The 26,497-nt window shown below is 37.4% G+C and overlaps 1 protein-coding gene across 1 annotated transcript in view; it reads right to left on the reverse strand.

Annotated features, from left to right (window-relative positions):
• Positions 1-26,497, reverse strand: part of TPO (thyroid peroxidase) — a 229,672-nt gene that overhangs the window by 78,018 nt on the left and 125,157 nt on the right. The window contains exons 10-13 of the mRNA XM_043988365.1: positions 25,256-25,493; positions 12,358-12,566; positions 9,561-9,731; positions 4,019-4,150 (exon numbers count right to left, since the gene is read on the reverse strand). Of these exons, the coding sequence (XP_043844300.1) occupies positions 4,019-4,150; positions 9,561-9,731; positions 12,358-12,566; positions 25,256-25,493 (750 nt within the window). The remainder of the gene's footprint in view (positions 1-4,018; positions 4,151-9,560; positions 9,732-12,357; positions 12,567-25,255; positions 25,494-26,497) is intronic.

The raw sequence follows: 26,497 nt of genomic DNA on the forward strand, positions 1-26,497 counted from the left end.
TCTGCATAGGATTTCTTAATTTCTACGTCCTGACTCAGTCTTTCTCCTGAACCTGAGTCCCTCATATCCTTTCCTATCTCCTATAGTCGTCTTAAACCCAACATATCTAAAACAGAACTCATTGTTCTTCCCTCAAAACATACTCCTAATTCTCAGGTCTGTGCTTCTGTTGAAGGTGCTAACATTTTTCTAGCCCCCCCAAATTTGAAATCTTGGAGTCATTCTTGATTTTTCAATATTTCTAATTGCTCATATCAAATCATTTCTAAGATTTATGGGTTCTACCTTCACAACAGCCCTGAAATCCATCTTCTTTTCTCTATTTGCATACCTACCACCTTAGTCCAGGCCCTCATCATCTCTTATCTGGACCATTTCAGTTAGGAAAGCAGTTAGTGCCAGGGCTTCTCAGTCACACAATAACATTCCATAAACTAGTACTTTTGATTTATTAATGCAGACCTAACAAAGTCACAATCTTTTCAAGGTTAACAGAAATTGATGTTAGTCAACATGCATGTCTTTATCTCTGTAGGCCAGAGAGGTTTTGGCCTGAATGTTTTGATGCAATTTCTTTTCTACCTCATTTATGGACCATAGGAAACTTCAAACTAAAATCCTATTAGTTTGATCTATCTCAATAGACTACTAATTGGTCTTCCTATTACATCTTACCTCTATAGTCTTGCCTTCACATAGGTAACAAACATTCATAAAGCACAGGTATGACCAGGTGATTTCCCAACTCACAAAGCTTCAATGGCTCCTGATTACTTCCAGGTCAAAATACAAATTCTGCTATTTGTTATTAAAAGACCTTTATCATCTGGCTCTAACCTGCCTTCTCAGAATTACTATATATTACTCTTTTTCACACACTTTATGCTCTAGACAAACTGGCCTACTTGTTCTTCCTCATATGTGATAGTATATCTCTCATTTTGGTGGCTTTCTCCAAGATGAATGGCTTATTCATGATACGGGGGGGAGTTGAATTAGAATTCTATGAGGTCAGGAAGGATATTGAGGTCCTACAATATCAGATGTGTGAGTTGCCTTGGCTATATGTGTGCCTCACCACCAGTGTACTCCAATTCTGCACCTAGTTTTCCTTGGAGGCTATGTGTATTTGTGGAATAGTGTGACCCAGGATTATGGGGGAAATGTTTTATAGCTGTGGTTGTCTGACTGTTAATGGACTGGTGGGGGCTCATGAACTATTGCTCCACAGAAGAATCTTTGAACTTAGGGTAGTAGAAGTTACCCATATCAGTACCCATCTCCTGAGCACCATGTTAGGAGAATAAAACAAACCCCCACCATTGTACTTTCTATTAACAGTTAGCCAATAGACACAATTAGCTCAAACAATGAAATTTTCTAAAATGAAATAGTAAAAATCATAGCTACAAGACATTGTCCCCAAAATCCTTGGTGGTGAGGCACCATAACACATAAAGTATCTTATTCAATAGGGTTAATTCTCTCTTGAATCTACAACTTGCTCTCTTTGCTGCAAATAAGGGTCATATTCCTTGAAACTGTTTCCTTTTGAGTCATTGCCTCTTTCTCTCTTTATCTATACTATCTCAACTGTGTCTTGAAATGAACAACTCCTACTACGTAAGTAGCTCTTTTGCTAAGAACCATAGTCAAAGAGGGGGATAATAAGGGAAAATCTTCCCCTCCCCTTCCAAATGTACTTTCTTATATGTATATGGGTCACATTCTACAAAGCTGATCTAGGTCTGGAATATCTGGAACACTGAAACCTCTTGAATGGTTTGACTGTCTTTGAAGAATTGGCTAGGAGGATGGCCAATTACTAAAAGAAGCATTTATTAAATGCCAGCAATTTGCCAGTTACTGTGTTGTTGTTGTTTGTCCTTCATTCTCAAAGAGGACCATGATATTGGGGTGATGTCATGACTTGCAGTGAGTCGGATTTAAGTGAGGAAGGGCTATGCAAAGTCACCCACCTCACTTTCTCCTCTGGAATCACCTGGGTCCAGTGGCAAGATGTTATTAGGACAACTGGAAATGGCCCTGATGTTGAAGGCAATTGGTGTTAAGTGACTTGCCCAGGGTCACAGAGTTATTACGTGTTTGAAAAAGAGTAATATATAGTAATTCTGAGAAGGTAGGCTAGAGCCAGATTATAAAGGTCTTTGAATAACAAATAGCAGAATTTGTTATTTGAGGCCACATTTGAACTAGGGTCCCCCCAACTTCAGGGCCAGTGTTCTATCTACTGTACCACCTAGCTGCTCACAGTTACTGTGTTAAGTGCTTTACAAATATCTCATTTGCTTTTCACAACTCTGGCATGTAGGCACTATTATTATTCCCTAGGAGGTAGGTACTATTATTATTCCCATTTTTCTGTTGAGGAAACTGAGGAGGACAAAGGTTATATGACATTCCCAGACTCACAGCTAGTAAATATCTTAGGCCAGATTTGAGCTCACTTTTTCTTGACTCCAGGTTGGGAACTATTTACTTTGCTACCTAGATTTCTTCAAGATTTGCTTCAGCAAATGGCCAGGTTACCTTTCAATTCAGTTAAAGAACTTCTTTGTACTGAATTAAGGGATCACTGGGCCTGGCTACATTTTGCACTTAGTTTTATACCTCATCATCATCTTTGATTAAGTTCTGAGCTTTTAGAGGCTAAATCCCTTACAAATGGAATAGAATATTGTTTCACCATAAAAATGACCAATATCTAGAATTTAGAGAAGCATTGAGATACTTGTATGAAATGATAGAGTGAAATAAACAGAACCATGGACACAATATCCATGATACTGTAATAATTTAAGGAACACAATACAAAAAAGCACTTGAACACATATTTAATACAGTGACCAAATGCAGTTCCAGAAAACAGGTAGAGACACGGAGAACTCCAGGTGCATAATGTTGCATTTGACTGAGCAATACTGCTTTTTTTGTTGTTACAATGGAAGGCTCTGTGCAAGGAGGATTGGGCAGTTATTGTGATATAAAATCTCCAAAGCTGACCATTAAAGTTTTCATTTTTAAGTTGAGCTTTATACAAAACTTTTATATTTTTATAACATTGTAAATACTCAATTATAAGTATGAAGAAAGTTTCTTCTGGAGTTTCTTTGTAGCTCAAATTGAATCCTGGGCTGGCTTCCTACCATCTCGGCTTCTTTTAGCCAATTCTCGAATAATCAGTCAATAAACATTTATTAAGTACCTACTAAGTGCCAGGAACTTTGGTACTAAGTCATTAAATCATTAAGGACTTAAAAAGAGGCAAAAGACTGTCCTTGCCCTCATCTCATGTACTTAGGGAATACAAACTAATCAGCCTGAACACAGTAGAATTAGAATGGAAAACAGTTACAAAAACATGATTTATTTCCTTTCCAAACCAAATGGAAATGTTTTTTTGACTTATTTGGACCTTTAAAATGCTCCTTTCCAATGTTCTCCATTAGCATGGATGTAGGCATGTGTAGAGCATTGATAATTGAGATCTGAATATTGAGACATTCATTTGCTCATTCATTCAACAAACATTTATTGAGAACCTACTATAAGTAATGCTTAGTACTAAGTGCTGAGGGTGATAGAAAGATAAATAATATATGATCTATGCCCCCAGTGAGCTTGTAGTCTAGTATGGAAGAGATAAAAATATGTATAGAGGTAAGTATAAGAGAAATGGAAATATAGTATAGGCTATTTCATGTGATATAAAAAGTATTGAATTTGGAGTTAGAATACTGAGTTTCAAATACAAATGTGCTGCTGACTCCAGCAGAGTCAACTTCATGGTCTGGGCTTTAGCATCCCCATTTATAAAATGAAGGTGTTGAATTAGATGACTACTAAGGTCCATTCCATCACTAAAGCCTATAATTCAATGATCCTGATTTCACAAGAGGAGTATAAAGTACTGTGAGGTCATATCAGGGGGAAAAAACACTTGCAGCTAAAGAAAATCAAAAGAGGGGGGCAAACCAACAGGCATTAAAAGTCTTACCTATACAGGTTCTTTCATCCTCTCCTAATTCATATGGGTCTGTGCAGACACATTGGTAGCTGCCTTTGATGTTTTTGCACTTAGCAGAGGCATGGCAGGGAGGGTTCATTTGATCTTCACATTCGTCAATGTCTGTGAAAATGACACAGTGACCATTGGAATTCATTAAGGAAAAGACCTGGCTTTACACTGTCTATTTTAAAAGTCTAGATCTAAGATTATGGAGAATTCCCTTCACCAATATAGATAGCCAACTACCTTGTAATTTTCAGTCTTAGAGGGGAGGTCAGATGCAACCAGAGTGCATGAACACTCAGAGCAGGCCCAGCACAGCCAGACCATTAATATAGCATCAAGACAGGCATGGGGGGCCTGGGTTCAGTTGGCCCGTATGACTACTCAGAGAAGGACCAGGGTAGCCAGTGTGTCCTCTAATAACAGAGCAGAGGATGGGTATAACCAGGATCAGTGACCACTTAGTTGAAGCTAGGTTCAGCCAGACTGCTCCCATACTACTGCGGGCCATGTGTAAAGAATCAGTCAATAAATGAAAATTTGTTAATCGCCCATGTTTCAGATACTGTGCAAAGGTCTGGGGAACTGCACTAAGCACAGATTGTATGACCACCCAGTGGAAGTCCAGTATAATTTACCACCCTCACACCTGTAAGGGGATGCTGAAAGCAGTCAAACCAAAGGACCACCAAGTAGATGTATGGCTCCTATGAATAGAGATGTGTCCAGAACAGAGAATGTTCTTACTCTGCCAAGACTTTTTCCCTATGATTAGTTAATTTCCATTTTCTTCTTACTCTCCCCATTCAAATTATCCCAAACTACCTAAAAATAAACCACACCTCCAACCCTCATTGCCCATTCTCTCATCCTTATCCATCTCAAACCTACCCATCTAATCTACCCACCACTTCTACTAAGCATTCTGGAATTTTAATTCCAAAATTAACAAACTTCACTTCATTTTGCACCTTTTCTTTCTCTACTATTTTTGTTTTCTGGCACTCACAAAACAAAACAAACCATACAACAACAACATAACTGGTTCCCTCCATGACACTGTATACCTGGCTATACTCTCCAGGGATAGTTGTACTTTTCCCATGCACATTAACCTTGGCAGGTGAATCATAAGACTCTGAGTTCCTCATTACCATTTTAAGACTCATTTCTGTGATTATTTAGCCTCCATTGAAGCTCATTCAAATTTGTTCCCAATTTAGTTCCTGTTGGCTGTTATCTATAAGGACCCAAGTTATTCTTCCTATCTTAAGAAGTTCATTGCCTGGCTCATATTTTTTTTCCTGCCTCATATTGACCTCATTGTTGTATGACTGCAAAACCTGGACAGTCTACAAGTACCATGCTAAGAAATTAAATCACTTCCATTTGAATTGTCTTAGGAAGATTCTGAAGATCACTTGGCAAGATAAGGTAGTGTATACTAAGATCCTTTATCAAGCTGAACTGCCAAGTATTCAAACTCCACTGCAGAGAGTGCAACTCCAGTGGGCTTGCCAAAAGCCAAACATATTTTTGCCTAAAAGACTATTTCATGTAGAACCCACACAAGGCAAGTGTTCATATGGTGATCAGAAGTTATACAAGGACACTTTTAAGGTTTTTCTGAAGAATTTTGGGATCGATTATGAGACATAGGAGACACTGTCAAAGTACTGCCCAGAATGGTTTGCCCATGTTAAAGAAGGTGCTGTGCTCTATGAGCAAAATGAATTGCAGTAGCTCAAAAGAAATGTGAGATGCACAAATTTAGAGACAATTCCACTCCAGATGGTCATGTGCACTATTTGTGCCCTGTCTTGTCATAGAGCTTTCTGAGCTCATATTGGTCTGATCAATCAGTCGCCACTTAAATTCCTGCCCATTAGTAGGTAACTCTAGCAAGACAAACAAAAAAATGTTCCTCCAAAGATCCTAAACTTACAGTTCTTCACACTGCTTGACTCCCAAGACAAATAGTTTCCCTCAACTTTAGGTGCTCACAGGGATGATCATGCCATCACCCAGATATATTGCTTTTCCATGATAGAGAATTCTAAAGCACATTTCTTTGATCATTATTATATATAATTTCTTTTTTCCCCTCCTGTCAATCTATTCAGTCTTCTTTACTGGATTGATATAATGTCCTCAAAATTTGAATACATTCCAAGGTTTAGTCTTTGGCTCTCTTCTGTTCTTGTTCTATACACACTATCTCTTGTTGATCTAATCAGGTCACATAGATTTAATTATCATGCTTATGCTGATGATTCTCATATTTGTATTCCTAACCAGTTACATTCCTAAACTCCAGATCCATATTGCCAATGGCTTATTGTACATTTCTTACTTGCTTTTCAAGCATCTCAAATCCACTATTTCTGAAACATAACCCCAAATCTGTAATGCTATCAAATACACATTCATATTTGCATTTTTCCAGGGCAATTGGCCATCTCCATCTCCAGTAGTATATTCTTTTGATCATATTCTAGATCTCTAGGCAGCTAGATGAGGAAGTGAATAGAGCACTGGGCTTGGAATCAGGAATACTCATCTTCATGCATTCAAATCCTGCCTCAGACACTTATTAGCTGTGTGACGCTGAGCAAGTCACTTAACCCTGTTTGCCTTAGTAAAATCTGTAAAATGGGTTGGAGGAGGAAATGGCAAAACCACTCCAGTATCTTTGCCAAGAAAACCCAAAATGGGGTCACCAAAAGTTGCACATGACTGAAATGACTCAACAACAACCTAGGTATCTCTAATGATTATACACCCAACTGCAAGATTTGGTGTGTGATTTGGTATATACAAAAGGGAAGAAGTAAAAGAGTTAGAAGGCTTTCTTCTGCAAATTCATGTGTCAATTTTGCCTGAGGATATGAGTTCTGCAAGTTGAAAGACCAATAATTTCAGAAGTGAGAATACTTTCCATCAGAACCATAATCTTTCTATGATTTATAATTTTAGAACATTATCCTAGGGCTCAGAGAAATGACTCATGTTCACATAGCTAGTTTCAACCAGGCTAGATATTCCTGTTTCAAAGTCTAGTACCTTATGACACAATGTTGCTTCTCATCTAATCATCTAAATCTATAATTGTAAAGGAATGACACATAATATAGAGAATTGCCCATATAATTTAAAAACCAAACCAAACCATTCATTTCCTGTTTTTCTAATGGTTTTCTGTGCTAGTCACTTAATAAAAAAGATTGTTGTTTGAAAGACTTATTTTCCTTAAGAATCTATTCTTAAGAACCATTTGTTTACAATAACAGTACTGCATAACATCTTGACAATCCCCATTGCCCAGTTGGTGAGTTTTGTTTCATTTTGTATTCACAGCCTTAAAGTTTTTGAAAATACTTATTACAGTTCATTTACTAGATTTTTTCCACCATCACCAGATTTGTACGTGGGTGGGTTTGAGTGCATGAATGGGATTTGAAAAGAGAAGAGAACAGCAAATCTCATTTGATTTTTTTGAATCAAATACTCAATTAAGCCAGTAGGCTTTCCATTCTGCTGTCACAGAATTACTGATAAGCTAGCTTCACTGAGAATCTGCTTTATAACTTCAGGTTCAAATTAATTTACTGTAATCATAAAGTGTTTCCAAGCTGGTCTTTCTAGGAGTTTATTATTTTTCCCTTTAATAATGGCATTATTCAGAATTTCAGTCTAAGCATGTAGATGACTAGATAGAATGTATGCATGTCTCTGAGCAGTCTTTCTATTGCCCCTATGATAAAATGTAGATGATAGTTTTCAAAGAGCTTTCGAATTCATTATCTCATTTAATCCTATCAACAGCCCTATGAAGTGGGCAGAATAGGTAATCACAGCCATAGACTCACAGAATCTGAGGGACCAAAGAGACCATACATTTCAATCTTCTTATAGCTGGTAATCATCACTTCAGTATTTCTAACAAGGCACCATACAACCTTCACTTGAGGACCCACTAGTTCCTGAAGCTTCTGATTCTACTTTGAGACAGCTTTAACTGATAGGAAGTTATTCCTTCGATCAAGCCTAAAGTTGCCTCTCTGTAACTTCTCTATTCAACTGGGAATCAGAGTGGGGTAAGCCATTAGTACACAAATAGGTTTATGCAAAGTAATACAATATAATTCCAAAGGGGAGAGAGTACTGATTACTGGGGAGGAAAGTAGTGGGAAGGGAAGGGATCAGGAAAACCCTAGTGTTAGGAGGCAGTTCAGAAGTTGTGCTTTGAAAGAAGCTACTGAATCTGTGAGGAAAAATTAAGGAGGTGTATTGCAGACATAGGGGAGCACCTGTGCTAATGACTGGATGAGGGAGATAGTTATGAATGGGAGAAAGCTAGCATGCCCATTTAACTGGAGTTTTAAATTTTTAACTAGGAGTAGTTAGGCTTCAGCAGCTTTTGATGATAGGTTTATAAAAGTCTTCTCCTCTTTGCCCTAATGAGTTCATCATTCAGGTCCAGCTCTCTCTGTGTGAAGCAAATATCTCGTTTCTAAAAGAGAGTGCTCTCCCTCTCTACCATTCATTTACAAGCATGAGAAATAAGCAAAATATGACAAACATCTCAGGTTTATGTTGTTCAACAGAATATTTGTTGCATTTGGTTAGCTGTGCTAGTCCCCTCCTAGACTGCAAATTTGCATGACAGAAGCTATATGTACCTAAAGTTTATTTCTTTTCTAAGTCATAATATAGGGCTTTTGCACACACTAAAATGCTTAATAAATGTTTGCTGTTTTGTTCTTACTATCAGTCATATTTGGCCAAGTGTAAATGTACGGTTTGAAGTTTATGCATTTAAATGAGTCTTATCCAACTAGAGGGATGAATGTTTTGAAATAGTTTAACTAGGGTTAGAGGAAACCTTGCATAGTGGACAGAGAATAGACCTCAAAGTCCCGGAGAACTGAGTTCATGTACTATTTCTGACATATTCACTGTGACTACCTTTTTCCTACCTCAGTCTTCCTTCATATTTTTTCAAGAATAATCAAATTGGTATAGGCTTTGCATCTGCAAAAGGGCAAGACAATCTATTGCCCTATGGGCCTTCTCAAAATCTCTGGACTCCGAGGCTTAGGCTAAAGCTCTCTTCCCTGACCACCACTTCCTAACAAGTCAGTCTCTATCCCACTATCCTCTACCCTTCTCTACCCTGTGGAACCTCTGATTTATTGCTAAAAAATTGCTCTTCACATTAGACCTCTCCAAGAAAATACTTTCTATTTTTATTTCCTTATACGTGTGTACATGGTGTCCTCCTCTTTCTCCTAAAAACCAAACCAAACCAAACCAAAAACAATATAAGTTCTCTGAGGGTATTTTATTTTGTCTTCATAGTGACTAGAACATAGTAGACTCTTTAATAAATGCTTATTGAATTAAACAGAATTGAAGACTCATTCATTTATTCCTAAAGAAAACATCCCTGGCTTTCTCTCTAATGAACTCCATGTTTTTACTTTCTTAAAATATGAATTGAAGGAGTTACTTCTTGGAGACTTACCTTTGCAAACCGGTGGTGGGAAGTCCCATCCTCTCTCTGTGCAGGTGAGTTGTCCTTGTCCTTGAAGTTGATAGCCATGATGACAGGAGTAAACTAAAACGTGTTTCCCAGGTTCAGAACAAGATACAAAATCACCATCATCTACCTTATCTGGGAAGTTGCATGTTCCCACTATAATGAATTGAAAGCCACAGAGGTTAAAAAAAGGGAGGGGGGAATGGAGGGAAGAGAACCAGTATTATTAAGCACCTACTATGTGCCAGGTAGGCAGTTGGGTGGAGCAGTGGATAGAGGCTTGGAATCAGGAAGTAAATCAGCCTCAGATTTACTAGCTGCATGAGTCTGGGTAAGCCATTTAACCCTGCTTGCCTCAGTTTCCCCATCTATAAAACAAGCTGGAGAAGGAAATGTCCAACAACCCCAGTATCTTTGCCAAGAAAACCCCCAAATGGGATGATAAAGCGTTGAACTTAACTGAAATGGCTCAATAGCAACAACAACATGCCAGGCACTTTGCTAAGCACTTTGCAAATATCTCATTTGATCCTTCCAACAATCTTGCAAGATAGGTGCTATTATTATCTTCATTTTATAGTGGAGGAAACTGAGGCAGACATCATTTAGGTGATTTGTCTAGGGTCACATAGCTAGTAAGTGTCTGAGGTTGGATTTGAACTCAAATGTCCTTGACTCCTGGCTCAGTGCTCCTATCTACTGTGTCATCTAGCTTCCAGAAATATAGAATGAAGAAGGCAGAAACATAGAATGACCCATTCATTACACCAATGTTGAATCTAATGGAATGATAAACTAAATCATATAATACACTATATTTTGACAGACTTTTAGAGATTATGGTTTACTCTATGGTTTATTCAATACATCAACATTCATGAGGTCAGTGGTGTGGGTATCCCCTCCACTGAGGGAGAAAACCACTTAGCTATACCTTTGTATACAGTCTCTGTGAGTGACTGAGGCATGTAAAATCCGTGACCTGATGGTCAAACACCTGGTGATGAGCCTCTCTGGACTTATTGAGACTGGGATATTCAGTAAACAGAGAAGACATTTCTGGAATTGTACTCAAAGCCTTCCCAGATTGACAGAATATCAGACTGGAGCTGGAAGGGGCTATAAAGATCATCTAATTCAGCCTCCTCATTTTGTAGGTTACAAGACCACTGTTTAAAGACGGTAAGTGACCCTCATAACTAGGATTCAGGCCCAGGTTTTCTGACCTGAGATCCAGTTCACAGCCCATGATGCCACTCTCTTTTCTCAGCTGTCACAGTCTTAGAAAACCCAGGGTGATATCCATGCTGAAGTGAGGCCCTGGGTTTAGATGAGCTGACGATCATGTTCAAAGCCATATAAATTAAAATGTGTTATAATTCAACATGTCTGAATTTTTGTTTTTAATATTAAAAAAATCCCCATAATATACCTTATCTCCCTCTTTTCAAATCCCTTCTCACTTTATTTCCTGTGATTATTTTTTATGGGTAGCCAGAATTCTGACCTGCCATCTAAATTTCCCTGCTTAAAGTACCTTCCCCTATAGGTTCACTCCTTTGGAAAAACCTAAGTATTCTTCAGGTTCACTGCTTCTAGGAATAACATTCTAGCCTGAGCTGATCTCTACCACTGGGGAGTTTTAAGAACACTTCTTAACTATACTACTCTTTCAGCATTTAAATTACACAAGACATAATGTGACAAACTATTCCATGGGCATAAATTTCAGCTGCTCTACTTGGATTATAAACTCCTTGATGGCAGGGAGGCAGCCTTATTTAAGGATTGAACAACATGCTGGACTTTAAGTCATAACACCATGGTTTGTATTCTGACTCTGCTGAGTGAATTTAGGCAAAGATTTAAACATATGAGCCTCAGTTTTCTCATTTAGAAAATGAGAATAATAATACTCATGGATATCTTGTGAGGATCACTTGTGATAATATAGATTGCTATGTAACCAGAAAGTACTATATAAATGCAAACTATTGTTGCTCTATCTCTGAAAAAATATTGTGATATAATAGAGTGAGCGTTGGCCTTGGGAAGGCCTGAGATAGAATCCTGCCTCTGATATTTATTGGCATAAGGCCTTGTACACAAAAGCATTTAATAAGTGTTTGTTGATTGATTGATTGCTAGTTGTGTAAACTAATTTTGGACTAGTTATTTAATATTTGTGACCGTTAGTTTCTCTACCTGGAAATTGGGGATATGCCTCTACCATGTACCTGACAAGGTTATTGAAAGGCATTTTGCAAAGGTTTGTTTTTATATCAAATTACTGTGGTTTAGTGGGTAGAATTATCTTTGAAGTCAGGAAAACTTAGGTATAGTAATTACTGTGTGATCCCAGGCAAGTCAATGTAACCTCTCAGTTAGCCAGTAAGTTCGCTAAGGCTACAACTTGCAGACCACAGCAGTTAAGCATGGGTATGTGTAAAGGGAATTCCCTATATCAAAGAAATCCTAGATCCCATTTAAAACAAAACATTATATTCTCCCAAAATATCTAGCAACATGCTGGAAACACAGTAGACACACAAGAAATATTGATGAAACAAAATCTGTTTGAATTAGCTAGTCAGTGAGTCAACTAGTGTTTATTAAAAGTGTACTAGGTGTCAGGCACTGTGCTGGGCTCTGGAGGATAAAAGACGAATCATTAATGTTCTTTCCACAAACATGACTTTATTATCTGCTTCCTTAAAGAAGTTATGCCTCAGAAGATTAATTCTAATTCCTAGAACCTAATAAAAGAAAATCATAAATGTACCTTGATGAAAAGTTTCCTTCCATGCATCTAAATTGATGCCTGGTATGTCTTCACATGACTTAAAGTCTGGAGGAAACCTTCCAAGCTGAAAGGCATCAGCCGGCACTGCAATGAGGCCTGTGTTATCACAGATTAGCCGGGATAAAGAATGTTTCTCCAGTTCATGCCTCTGAGCTTCAGTAAATACTTGCTTGTTTTCCCACCAAAACCTAAAGAGATTGAGAAGGCAATTTTGGAATAAATGCTCGAGTATTTATGTTCTCTGCATAGTTTTTCTTTTTGTTCACTGTCTGGGAGGGCTGTGTGGCATTTGGTATGTACCTCGGAGCTCTTTAAAGTAAGTTATTCATGTCACTTATTATGGGTGAAGTGAGTTGATATTTGGGATGGAGTAAACAAATGAATAGTTAGAGGCTCCAATGCGCAGCCCCTTAATTTACGAAATACTGTCTGAAGAAGTATAGGATCAAACTTGCAAAATTACAGAACCTCAGGGTTTGAGAGGAAGAAGACAATCTAAGCCAACCTCTACCTGAACAAACTTCCCCTTCACACACACACACACACACACACACACACACCAAACCCATACCAAACAAGTGGTCATCCAGACTTTGCTCAAAGACTTTCAGCAAAGGGGAAGCCCAATACCTCTAAAGGCTAATGATTCTACTTTTGTTGTTTTATTGTTCAATCATGTCTGACTCTTTTTGACCCCATTTGGGGCTTTCTTGGCAAAGATACTGGAGTGGTTTGCCATGTCTTTCTACAGCTCATTTCTCAGATGAGGAAACTGAGGCAGACAGAATTATTAAGTGATTTACCCAGGGTCATATAATTAGTAAGAGTCTAAGGGTGAATTTGAACTCAGGAAGATGAATCTTCCTGACTCCAGGTCCAGTACTCTATCCACTGTGCCACCTAGCTGCCCAATTCTACTTTTAGATAGAAAGTTTTTCTTTACTGTCAAATATTCATATTAATCTATGGTCTCTTTGATATGTTCATCCCTCTAATGATTTGAGTAACCTCATCCATTTCTGTCTTTCCTATATAAATCTTGCCTATATCATCTCATATACTCTCAACAGGAAGGTCCACTGAAACATGTTAAAGGCCTTACTCTTTTTCTCTGGACATCTCTGCTAGCTATCATTCTACACATATGTGCTCTTATGTGATTAACCTCCTGGAAAAATCTGGTTATAATAGTAATAGCAAGTAGCTAATGTTAATATAGTGCTTTCTATGTGCCAAGAATTATATTAAGTGCTTTATAATTATTTTCTCATTTAGTTCTCACACCAACCCTGGTAGGTAGGTGCTAATACATCCCCACTTTATAGATGAAGAAACTGAGACAAACAGAGGTTAAATGAATTGCCTGGGGTCACACAGTTAGTAAGTATCCGAATCTAGATTTGAACTCAAGTCTTCCTGACTCCAGGTCCAGCATTCTATCCACTGTGCCACAGTACCACCATTTCTTTTCTCCCTCAGTTCTAAACCCTCTGTAATATGGTCTCTCACATTGTCAATCAAACTGAACTGCTCTCACTACAGTTATCAATGATACTTACATTGCCAGATCTAATGGTCTTTTCTCAATCTTTATCCTTTTTGATCTCTCTGGGCCTTTTACATATTGGCAATCATCTTCCTCCTGAATGTTTCTCCTCTTAAGGTTTTCAATATACTGCTATATCTTGGTTCTCTTTCTTCCTATCTGACTACTCATTAGTAGTATTCAGATATTCACCCAGGTCATGCCCACTAACCTTGTGTGTCCCTCAAATTTCTGTCCTGGATTCTCTTCTCTCTTTACTGTATCATTTACTGATACTATCAGTTCCCATTGGTTCAATTATCTTCTCTGCACAGATGACTCTCATATCTATTTATCTAGCTTTAACTTCTCTCTTGACCTCCAGACTCACACCAATGGCCTTTTAAACATCTAGAACTGAATGTCCCATTGGCATCTCAAACTCAACATTTCTGAAAGAGAAGTGATTACTTTTTTTTTTAGTGAGGCAATTGGGGTTAAGTGACTTGCCCAGGGTCACACAGCCAGTAAGTGTTAAGTGTCTGAGGCCAGATTTGAACTCAGGTCCTCCTGACTCCAGGGCCGGTGCTCTATCCACTGTGCCACCTAGCTGCCCTGAAGTGATTACTTTTTAAACTCAAATCCCTCTCCTCTTATGAAGGTCTCTTTTACTATGAAGGGTACCATCCTCCTAACTTCATTATCCTTGTCCTCATCCCACATATTCAATGTGTTGCCAAGTCTTGTTGTTTTCTACCTTTACAACATCTCTCATATAGCCCTACTCTTTGCTCACATAGATATCATCCAAGTATAAGTACTCATCAACTCATACCTGGACTATTGCAATAACCTGATGGATTTTGTTGTGTGATTATGTAAAACAATACATATTAGTCATTTTGTAGAATAAAACTTGTATAAAAGAAAAAAATGAAAGTGAAAAATAACATGTTTCAATCTGTGTTCAATGAATATCAGTTCTTTCTTTGGAGGTAGATAGTATGTTTCATCAATAGTCCTTTGGGATTGTCTTGGACCATTGTATTGTTGAGAATAGTTGTCATTCACAGTTCTTCATTAAACAATATTTTTGTCTCTGTGCACAATGTTCTTTTTTTGCAGGGCACTGTGGGTTAAGTGACTTGCCCAGGATCACACAGCTAGTAAGTGTCAAGTGTCTGAGGCCGGATTTGAACTCAGGTACTCCTGAATCCAGGGCCAGTGCTTTATCTACTGCGCCACGTAGCTGCCCCTACAATGTTCTTTTGAACATCTTGTTCAATTCACTATACATCAGTTCATACAAGTCTTTCTGGGCTTTTCTTAAATCATCCTGCTTGTCATTTCTTAGAGCACAAGCAATATTCCATCACAATCATATACCATAGCTTGTTTAGCCATTACCCAATTGATGGGTATTCCTTTGATTTCCAATTCTTAGCTACCAGAAAAAGAGCTGCTATAAATATTTTTGTACAAATGGCTCTTTTTCTCTTTTGGGGGATGTCTTTGGGATATAAACCTAACAGTAGTATTGCTGGATCAAAGGGTATGCACAGTTCTATCACCTTTTGGGCATAGTTCCAAATTGTTCTCCAGAATGGTTGGATCTTTTCACAACTCCACCAACAGTTGATTAGTGTCCCAGTGTGAGAAAGTAATGGGTTTTGAGGATCGCAGAGGAACCCCCCCACTCAAGGACCTAATTGCCTGACCTCTTTTAAGGCCAGCCCAGAGTCAGTCATCTTGGACCTTGGATTGTGAATAGAGACAATAGAGATTAAAAACACACCTACCTGAAAGCCTTTCCCCCCAGAGGGTCTGTCCTCTGACAGCACATACTGCTCATGGACCACCCTCAAGTCCAGTAAACCAATAGATTTGAATGATGCTCGCCATTTAGCTTGGATCAGGGTGTAAGGGCTGCCTCTCCTCAGGACCCCAGGGAGCTTAAGCTCTCTCATGTTTGCTTGGCCTGTGATGCTGAAGGAGGCAGCCATGTGGCCCACTCTCTCTCTCCCTTCTATCCTAGGTATGTAGGGCTTTTGAACTTTTGGAGCCATGTGCTCTCTCTTTACTAACATTTAATATGATTTAATAAATGCTTAATGCCCCAAACTGATGCTAAAGCCTCTAATTTATGAATAGCAATATATTAGAAACCCCAGCTAAGTTCCTTAAAACTTGGGATAGAGATAGGCACCCACATAATATTTCAAATGACACACCAGCTTTCCCACATCACCTCCAATATCCAATATTTTCCATTTTTATTATATTTGCCATTCTGATAGGTGTGGGTTGATACCTCAGAGTTGTTTTAGTTTGCATTTCTCTGACCAATAGTGATCTAGATAATTTTTCATATGGTTATATATCACTTTGATTTCTTTGTCTGAAAACTGTCTGTTCATATCCTTTGACTATTTATTAGGGAATTGCTTGTATTTTTATAAACTTGTCTCAGTTCTCTATGAAGTTGAGAAATGAAGCCTTTATTACAGATTTGTTTCATTTTCTGTGTTGTTGTTGTTGTTTTTTGGTGGGGCAATAAGGGTTAAGTGACTTGTGCAGGGTCACACAGCTAGTAAGTGTCAAGTGTCAGGCCGGATTTGAACTCAGGTCCTTCTGAATCCAGGGCCAGTGCTCTATCCACTGCACCACCTAAATGCCCCTAGAAATATTTGTTTCAAAAATTCTTTCCCAGTTTTCTGCTTCACTTGTAATTTTTGGTTACATTAGTTTTGTTTGTGCCTTTAATTTTTTTTTGCAAGGCAATGAGGGTTAAGTGACTTGCCCAGGGTCACACAGCTACTAAGTGTCAAGTGTCTGAGGCCAGATTTGAACTCAGGTACTCCTGAATCCAGGGCTGGTGGCTCTATCTACTGCACCACCTAGCTGTCCCCCTTTAAATTTTATATAATCAAAATTATCTGTTTTACATTTTGTCTTACTCTTTATATCTTCTTTGGTCCTACATTCTTCCTCTGCTCAGAAATCTAATGGATAAATGATTCCATACACTTAAATTGCTTATGGTATCATCCTTTATGTGGAAATCATGTACCCATTTTGACCTTTTTATAGTATATGGTGTGAGTTGTTGTTCTATACCTAGTTTCTGCCTTAATATTTTCAGTTTTTCCAGCAGGTTTTGTCAAATAATGAGTTTTTGTTCCAAAAGCTTGGATCTTTGGGTTTATCATATACTCGATTACTATAATCATTTACTATACTGTAATTTGTACCTATTCTATTCCACTAATCCATCTTTTTATTGTTTAGCCAGTAAGCCTAATGGATTTAACATCATTTATTCTCTCCATTCTTTTGAGATGATGCTACTTACAATATTTCATCATCCTTCTCTATAAAATTTATAAGGGACTTACATTTTAAGTCAGTATTTACCCTGGATATCATGTTTTTCTGCAGGGAAAACACCTTTTTGATGAATAAGGCAATGTTTAGGCTATTATAGTTTCCTAGTTAGGGCAATTAATTCTTATATTATCATATATAATTGATATGATTAATATTATATCATATCATTCAACTTCAGCATCAAACTATTCTAATTGGGGTTGATGTCAAGTCAATAAGAATTAGGAAGTGCATACTATGTGCTAAGCACTGTACTAAGCACTTGAGGTTACAAAGAAAGACAAAAATAGCCTCTGTTCTGAAGGAGCTGAAAATTGAAAGGAGACAATATGCAAACAACTACGTACATGCTATCTATACATATACAGATATATATTCCATCTCTATCTTTTTGTGGGTGGGGAACTGATAGTATTAAAGTTGGTGGGTTACTTATGACTTTAACCATTTTTTCCATTTATAAAAATTTCCAGATTTTATTAATTTTTTAATAAGCAAATTGTCTGACCACATATAGAAAACTTATTTTGGATCCCACATTAGTAAAATAATTTCCCATCTGTTAAAATATAACCAATTGCATTTTTGTGTGATATTATTCAGTGTTTTCCATGTCAGTACCTTCTCATTTCTTGCTGAAGAAATAATTTGTGATATTTAGGTATGAGGCTTTGAAGTCTTTGCTTTCTCTCATTCCTTATTCCTGATCTATATTTTTACTAACCTCCACAATTCCCACCTTTGCATTGAAGTCAAGAGTATCACAGTATACATTGATTTAATTTGGAGATTCTTACTGAATTCTTAATAGAATTTCTATCTTTTCATCCTCCACAACAGATATTGCTACATAAGTTCCAATCATTTTCATGGTGGTCTTTTTGTAAATATTTATTGCGTGCACTGCAATACAAGATGACCAAATGTCTTATAGGGGGATATCTTTTTTTTTTTGTCTTTTGGCATACCCTTTATTGATCTCTGCAAGGTGAATGTATGAATCATCCTCTCATTTTTCTACTATTTCCTTCTGTATTTCACTTTCCTTTTTTAGCAGGAATTGTTAAACTATTTGTGTGTGTGTGTGTGTGTGTGTGTGTGTGTATGTCTGTGATGGACTCTTTTGGCATATTAGTGAATCTTATGGACCCCTTTTGAGAATGATGTTTTAAATTAATAAAACAAAATACATAAGCTTATGAGGGAAACCACTTACATATAAATGTCAAATTTTTAAATTTTATGGGCCCCAGATTAAGAATCCCTGAAATGAGAATATCAAGAATGAAACAATTCATTTTCTCCAGTACAATTGTCCATCTGGTTGTCACTGGACAAAGGTCTGACATGTAGAATGCCAAAAGCCAAGCAAATATTTATAGATGACCTAAAAACTACAGAATTCTTTGGATCTTCTTCCCCCTTTCCCATCACTCTAACACCATAATTGCAAAAGTTGAAGTGTTACAGAGGATTAAGGGACATCTGATTTTTTTCTCCCTTTGTTTTGTGGTCAAATAATTCAGCCTACTGGTAATAAACTTCTCTATATTTAGCTATAGTGGTCCTTGAAAAGAATACACTCTGTACCCATGTCAGCTCCATACCAAGGAGAGGGATTGGAATAGGTCTTTGAGGCATCTCCCAAGGGCCCTATCCTGGCACCTCTTCTCATTTCTCTCTACACGTTCTTATTACAACTTGCCTCTTTGTAACTTATACCCTTTGCATTCTGGGGCAAGCAGAAATGAAGAGAATTTCTCAAAATGACTATGGACTTTTTTTTTGGTGGGGCAATGAGGGTTAAATGACTTGCCCAGGGTCACACAGTTAGTAAGCGTCAAGCATCTGAGGCTGGATTTGAACTCAGGTCCTCCTGAATCCAGAAACGGGGCTTTATCCACTGTGCCACCTAGCTGCCCCATGACTATGGAATTCTGATGAAATGAAGAACTAAAACATTCCTGAGAATGTGTCCTAAAGAAATAAATACTGCATTTTAAGCTACATTTTGACCTCACTACCTACCGTGGTTGCACTCTTTAATTTTTTTTTTAATAAAAATTTAATTCAGGAATTTAGGAACATACTTCACATTTTTTTCCTGGTATTGAAATAAAATGGTTGCATGATTTTAAAATGCCCCCTTCCACTCACTTCTTTTTTTGGGGGGGGTGTGAGGCAATTGGGGTTAAGTGACTTGCCCAGGATCACACAGCTAGTGTTAAGTGTCTGAGGTCGGATTTGAACTCAGGTCCTCCTGAATCCAGGACCGGTGCTTTATTCACTGCGCCATCTAGATGCCCCTCCACTCACTTCTGCTCAGCCCTCCAGCAGACATTCAAAGATTTCCAATCACACTTTCTGTCTCTTTTCTGAAATTATATTTATTCTTTTTTATAGTTATTAGTATACTTGTATCAACTCTGCTTTCATATTTTAAGCCTCTATGAGTCAGGGTTGAGTCATTTCAGTCATTTCTGACTCTTTGTGACCTCTTTTCGGGTTTTCCTGACAAAGATACTAGAGCAGCTTGCCATTTCCTTCTTTAGTTCATTTTACAGAAGAGGACTGAGGCAAACAGGGTTAAGTGACTTGCTCAGGTCATACAGATAATAAGCTACTTGAATTGGGGAGGATCAGTCTTCCTGACTCCAGGCCCTACATTACATCTATCCACTGAACCACCTAGCTGCCCTAGACAGGGACCTTGTCTTATTTTGCTTTATCTCTTCTCCAGGACCTAGTTCAGTGTTTGAATATAGTAGGTGACTGATAAGTGTTTGCTGAATGTTGAATGATACATTTGAAATAAATGAATTTTGTTTTTCCTCAAAATATTAAAATCTTTTATTTTGTTCAAATAATTCTGGAAATAAATATCATCCACGAATAGTTTCATTATCATTAAAATGCAATATGATTGTCTTTTTCTTCTTTCTCAGCTGGAAAGTGATATCTATATTATACAGGACAGAGTTTGCAAGCTGAGAAAAAAATAATATGAAGATTCTTATCAAACTCATGTGTTGTTAACATGTGGGAAAAACTCAATTATAAATACTACCAATGAGAAATTTCTGAAGCCACTGCAGGATTCCCTTCCCTTTCTTTGCTTGCTGGACAGATGAGCCTACACAAAAGGCAATGCAAGACACGGGTGATAAAACCCAGGTGCAGGACAATGCTGTTTGTTTAATTAGTGCCTCCCCATGCCATGCAAGCATCTCAGAGTGAGGTTTGAAACTGCAGAGTTGAAGCACAATTCATAGTTCTGAATGAGAGAGCTTCTCATTGTGATTATATGCCAGACACACAGGCATGTGATTTGCAACATCAAGAATTTGATAATTTAAATAAATTCATAAAAAACAGTTGGCAGGGGGTGGGGTAGGGAAATAAAGAAACAAGGCAATCTGAGAATCATAGAATATAGAGCTGGAAGAGTTATTAGGCCATCTAGTCCAATCCCTTAATTTTCAAGAAGAAGAAGAAGAAGAAGAAGAAGAAGGAGAAGAAGGAAAGAAAGAAGGAAAGAAAGAAGGAAAGAAAGAAGAAAGAAAGAAAAGAAAAAAATTAAATTCCAGAAAAGTTCAGTGATTTGCCTAAGGTCATACAGATGATTAGTGGAGACAGTAGGACTTGATCCCAGGCCTTCTAACTCTTAAGCAGAGATCTTTTTATTTTTTCATATTTAGATGTTTGTTAGATCATCATGGATGTCCCCGAAACTTTAATTTGGGTATCCCTCAGGGATCTGTTATGAGTTCTCTTCTCATTCTATAGTTTCTATTAGTGATCTTAAGTGTTGCCATGGGGTCAAGTATCCTCATTCTGCATATGACTCCCAATTCTTTATAGCCATTTCCGATCCCTTCCCTGAAGTCTCAGCCTATATGAAGAACCTACTGTAGATATCCAGTTGACATCTCAAAGTCAAGATATCCAAAATAGGCTAAATTTTCTGTCTCTCTACTCACCTATCACAAACCTATCCCTCTTTAAATCCTCCCTCTTGTGGTTGAATGAAGCACTATCTTTCTAGTCAGCCAGGAACAGGACCCCAGAGTTACTCTTACTCTTTATTTTATTTCAATTCTGTCTCTATGTTTCATGTTTGTCACCTTCTTCCTCTTATTTGGCTACTATTTTGTTTCAGGGTCTCATCACTTTTCATCTGGATTACTATATCTTCTTAATTGGTATTCCTGCTCTTAGTATTGCCCGCTACCCATATCCACTTTCCACAAATATGCCCCTGCAAATCTTGCTGTAGATTTGATTCTGTTATTCCACCTCCCCTGCTCTCCAACTCAAAAATCTGCAGTATCTTCCCTTTACCTCTAGAATAAAATACATATTTATCAGCCTGAGGATCTTCACAATATGGCTTCTACCTGCTTTTCTGGCATTTTTTACTACTACTCCACAAGAAATCTATGTTCCAGTCAAACCAGACTATTGGTTAGTTTCAGAATTCAATACTGTTTTTAAACCACCAGATAGCACTAATTGATGATTGCTAGGGAGTGGTGTGTTCACCCTGGAGGTTTGCACACATACAAGTAATGGGTTGGCACAATAGTGTATCTTTACCAGATAATCAGATATCTTCTATCACTCTTCCTTCATTAGGGGAAATGCTACTGATTCTCTAGGGGTACAAGGATTTTCAGATCTGCCCAATCAAATTTAGCTCTGAGAACACACCCACTGACTAACCCTGTCTCCCTTTGAAATTTTAGTACTTCCTTAAGCTCTAGTCAGGTGATCTTGACATAATGGAGTTGGTTTTCTACAGAAACCAGAACACTTGGGAGTGTTGTATGCAACATTTTTACTTTTAGCATAGAATCGATGATTAAATAAATAATATGCAATAACCAGAGAATACAATATATAATAAAGTAATGTAACCATCTCTAAAACAATTCTAGTTCTAGAAGAACTAGAGACCAAATCACCAACATTCTCTGGATTATAGCAAAAGCAAGGGGGTTCCAGAAAAAAAAATACTTCCATTTCATTGACTACACTAAAGACTATGTGCAGATCACAACAAAATGTGGCAAGTCCTCAAAGACATGGAAGTACCAGATCATCTTACTTGTCTCTTGAGGAACCTGTATGAGGGCCAAGAAGCAACAGTTAGAACTGAACAAGGAACAACTGATTGGTTAAAGATTGGAAAAAGATTATAACAAGACTGTATACTGTCACCTTGAGTATGTTATGCGAAATACCAGTTTGGATGAATCAAAATCTGGAATTAAAGTTACTGGGAGAAATAACAACAATCTCAGATATATAGATGATACCACTCTTATGGCAGAAAGTGAAGAAGAATTAAGAAGCCTCTTGATGAGGGTGAAAAAAAAAACAGCATAAAAGCTATCTTAAAGGTTAACATCAAAAACCAAAACAAAATAAAGCAAAAACCCCAAGAACTTGGCAACTGGTCCCATCACTTTCTGGCAAATAGAGAAAGAAGAAGTGGAAGCAGTATTGGATTTTAGGTTCTTGGGCTCAAAGATCACTGCAGATGGTGATTGCAGTCATGAAATTAAAAGATGCTTGCTCTTTGGAAGGAAAGCTATGCCAAATCTGGACAGCACACTAAAAAACAGAGACATCACCTTGCAAACAAATATTCATATAGTCAAAGCTATGGTTTTTCCATTAGTAATGTATGGCTGTGAGAGTTGAACTATAAGGAAAATGGAGCATTCATAATTGGAGATTTTAAATTGTTGTAATGGAAAGGACTTTTGAGAGTCTCTTGGACAGCAAAGAGATCAGATTAGTCAATATTGATTCAGATTATTCACTGAAAGGTCAAATACTAAAGCTGAAGCTTATAGTACTTTGACCACATAATAAGAAGACAGGATTCACTGGAAAAGACTCAGATGTTGTGAAAGATTGAAGGCAAAAGTAAAGGGGGATGACAGATGATGAAATAGTATCTTGGAAGCAATGAATATGAGCTTGGGCAGATTTTCGGAGATGGTGGAGAATAGAAGGTTGTGGTGTGTTCATGAGGTCACAAAGAGTCAGAAATGACTGAACAATTGAACAACAACATAAAACAATTTCATGAAAAAACACTCTCCTAAATCTCCAGTTACCCAGAGGCAGGACTGATTGGGACCCAGGATTTCTAGAATATACAATCAGAGTCTTCCCTTGAGCAACCAAACCAGCCATAATTTCCCCAGAATGCTGGCCTGATACTTCTTGTGCAACTGCTCTTCAGGTGCAGATCCAGGACGTAGAGCCAGCTTCTCAGCTCACTCTCAAAGGAATTTGGGAGAATAAGAAATTTGCATATTCACTAAAGTGAATTCTGAACTTGTCTGGCTGTAAGTGACCTATCATGGTTCATAGTGGAATCAGAAGTCAGCATGGGTAAGGGACGCTTGCCATTGTCCTTGTGTATCTTTTACATGTCCATATTTCCATTTTCTTCTGTTTTCCACCTACATTCTGCTATTGCTTAGCCACATTCCTTACTGTCTTGATCACCCAGTCCTAAAGTCTCCACTGTTCCTCAAAGCAGAGGAGAAGGGTAGTTGTAGAGGGTGGGGCTTTTCCACAGGTTGTCCCCATCCCTGGAATGCACTCCATTACTTCTGGCCCATAGAATTTCTATCTTCCCTCAAAATTCATTTCAGGAGTTACCTTCTCCAGGAAGACTTCTTTGTTCCTATCCTATTCTACTTGTTACTGCTACCTTATACTATATTTAATTAAAATATATTATGACATATTATAACATATCATGTAATCATAATATGTGATACATTATAATATATTACTACCACCTTATAATATATTTATTTGTAACCATGTTGGATCACCTAAGAGAATGTAAGCCCCTTGAGGGTTTGTATCCCTAGAACCTAATTGGTCCATGGTGAACACTTAATAAATGTTTATTGATCAGTTGGTTCTTTGTTGTAACTATCTTATATAGGACATATTTTACAAAATATTTAAGGCACAATTGTCCAATGGAAAGAAAATTATATCTATTTAGTTAATTTACTGTTTGGGGTTTATTTCTGTATTTCTTGGGAATTCTCTATTATGAGAACATAAGCATGCTTGAATGAATCCATTGCAGGCACATTGAGAGCTGACTCAAAGGGCTCATTAAAAAAAATTGGCTATTGTTCTCTTCCTTGTGCTTATTTAATCTTTGATTCATTATTTTCATCACCTTTCTTTGAAAGATGGAGATTACAGATTTAGAAATCTGGAACAAAGGGGTTTTGAGTTTCCCAACTCCCACTGGCTAAACTAGACTTCAGACTCAAAATTACTGACTTTAAGAACAAGGAAATGAGGGAAAGTGCATGTAGGAGGGGAGTATGAAGGAAAACAAAAAGGATAGCATGGGTATCTTACTTTTAGGATACCTATACTTCCTCTATGCTTGGGGTAGGTTAGGGGAGCCTGTGAGAAGGAGATGGAAAACACATAGAAGGGGCAGCTAGGTGGCACAGTGGATAGAGCACTGGCTCTGGAATCAGGAGGACTCAAGTTCAAATCCGGCCTCAGACACTTGATACTTACTAGCTGTGTGACCCTGGGCAAATCATTTAACCCCAATTGCCTCACCAAAAAACAAAACAAAACAAAACAAAACAAAAAAAGAAAATACATAGAGTATGAATTAGACATTTTCCTTACTAAAAAGAAAGTCTATGATTATAATATAGTGCCTGGGCACATACGCAGTAAATATAGAACACAAGATTGATTCCACCATCAAAATTTCATCAAATATTCCAATTATCTCAGGGCCAGCTAAAATGATATTTGACCTCCTAGAGGACAGACATGATTTCCTGAACTTAGTGATGCCTGGGTGAAATATAATCTGTTCTTTCTGTGATGACTCTTTTGGAAAACAAGTAGATAACATGGCACATAAGTAATCATAACATATAGAACACGTACCAATCACCTTCTCTCAGTGCTTTCATTTGTCTTCCTATGATGCATGCAAATAGTGGACCGGTTCTGGCATCTGGAAGAAAGTTTTCAGCTAGGCCACCTAGCCAGACATCAATATTATTAGGATGCTTGTATAACTCCATGATCTTTTCAACTACACTCCTGTTGGCTATAGCAGTATACAGATCAGCTTGATTTTCTAATCTCTGTAAGCCACAGAATTCTCTCCAGTCATTATAACCTACAGATATGAAAATGAATTTAATTGTTATATTTTATTTTTTTGCCTAGTAATGCTAAAACAAATTTATCAAATTAATCCTTTAAATATGCATATTTTTAATAGACAGACAGTTATCAAGTAAAATAGTCCCATGACTACTGGATGCCCTGGAGAATCTAATACAGTGTCTCATAATAAAGAAGTTAATGATCTTAATGAGCCATAGGAATCATGTAAAAGGGCTACTAGGTCTGAGTATCAGAATTATAGATCAAAATGTTTTACTGGATTCATGTTCTCACCAGGATATCATTTACCTGGGGCTAATTTTCATGTTTCTGTGTTCTGTATAAAGGAAACTGTAAGTAATTGCTTCTTTCTAGCAGTTTGTGATCAAAAACAAACAAGTAGACATTAGAAGGGAGAGAGAGACAAGTGAATATGTGAAAAAAGTTCAGAATGAAGCCAAAGTTAATATATTAATTTGAATATAATTGCCACCAAATAGAGGCTGTACTCTAAACCTGCATCTTTTTGAAAGTTAAAAAATAGGCATACACTTAAAAAAACAATTATCACAAAATATATTCATTATGAACCCTTTATTTCTTTCAATATTTTTTATTCAAATATATCTTTCAATTCCAATATTTTTTAAAAATTCATTTTTCATCATTGCTGGCACCTTCTTTGTAATTCTGTATATATTGTATTATTTAGTATGTGCTACAGGTATGATTATAAACCATACTCAAGTTTTATAAAGGCCAGTTTTTTTAAATGTGGGACCTATAATGCAAATATGACTAGATATGATTTTATTAGCATATTCAATTCCTAGATAAGGAAATTCTCTCTACCAGTGCAGGTAGATAATTCCTCTTCACTTTAGAGCTTTAGAGTGTATCATAAAACATTATAAGACTAAGTGACTTTCCCAAAGTTGCATAACATAGATTAGTGGGTGGAGTTCCCTTAAAACCAGGAGGGCCTAACTAAAATTCATGTCTCACTTCTAACAC

This window comes from Dromiciops gliroides, chromosome 2 (genome assembly GCF_019393635.1).
Source record: "Dromiciops gliroides isolate mDroGli1 chromosome 2, mDroGli1.pri, whole genome shotgun sequence".
NCBI classification, from domain to species: domain Eukaryota; kingdom Metazoa; phylum Chordata; class Mammalia; order Microbiotheria; family Microbiotheriidae; genus Dromiciops; species Dromiciops gliroides.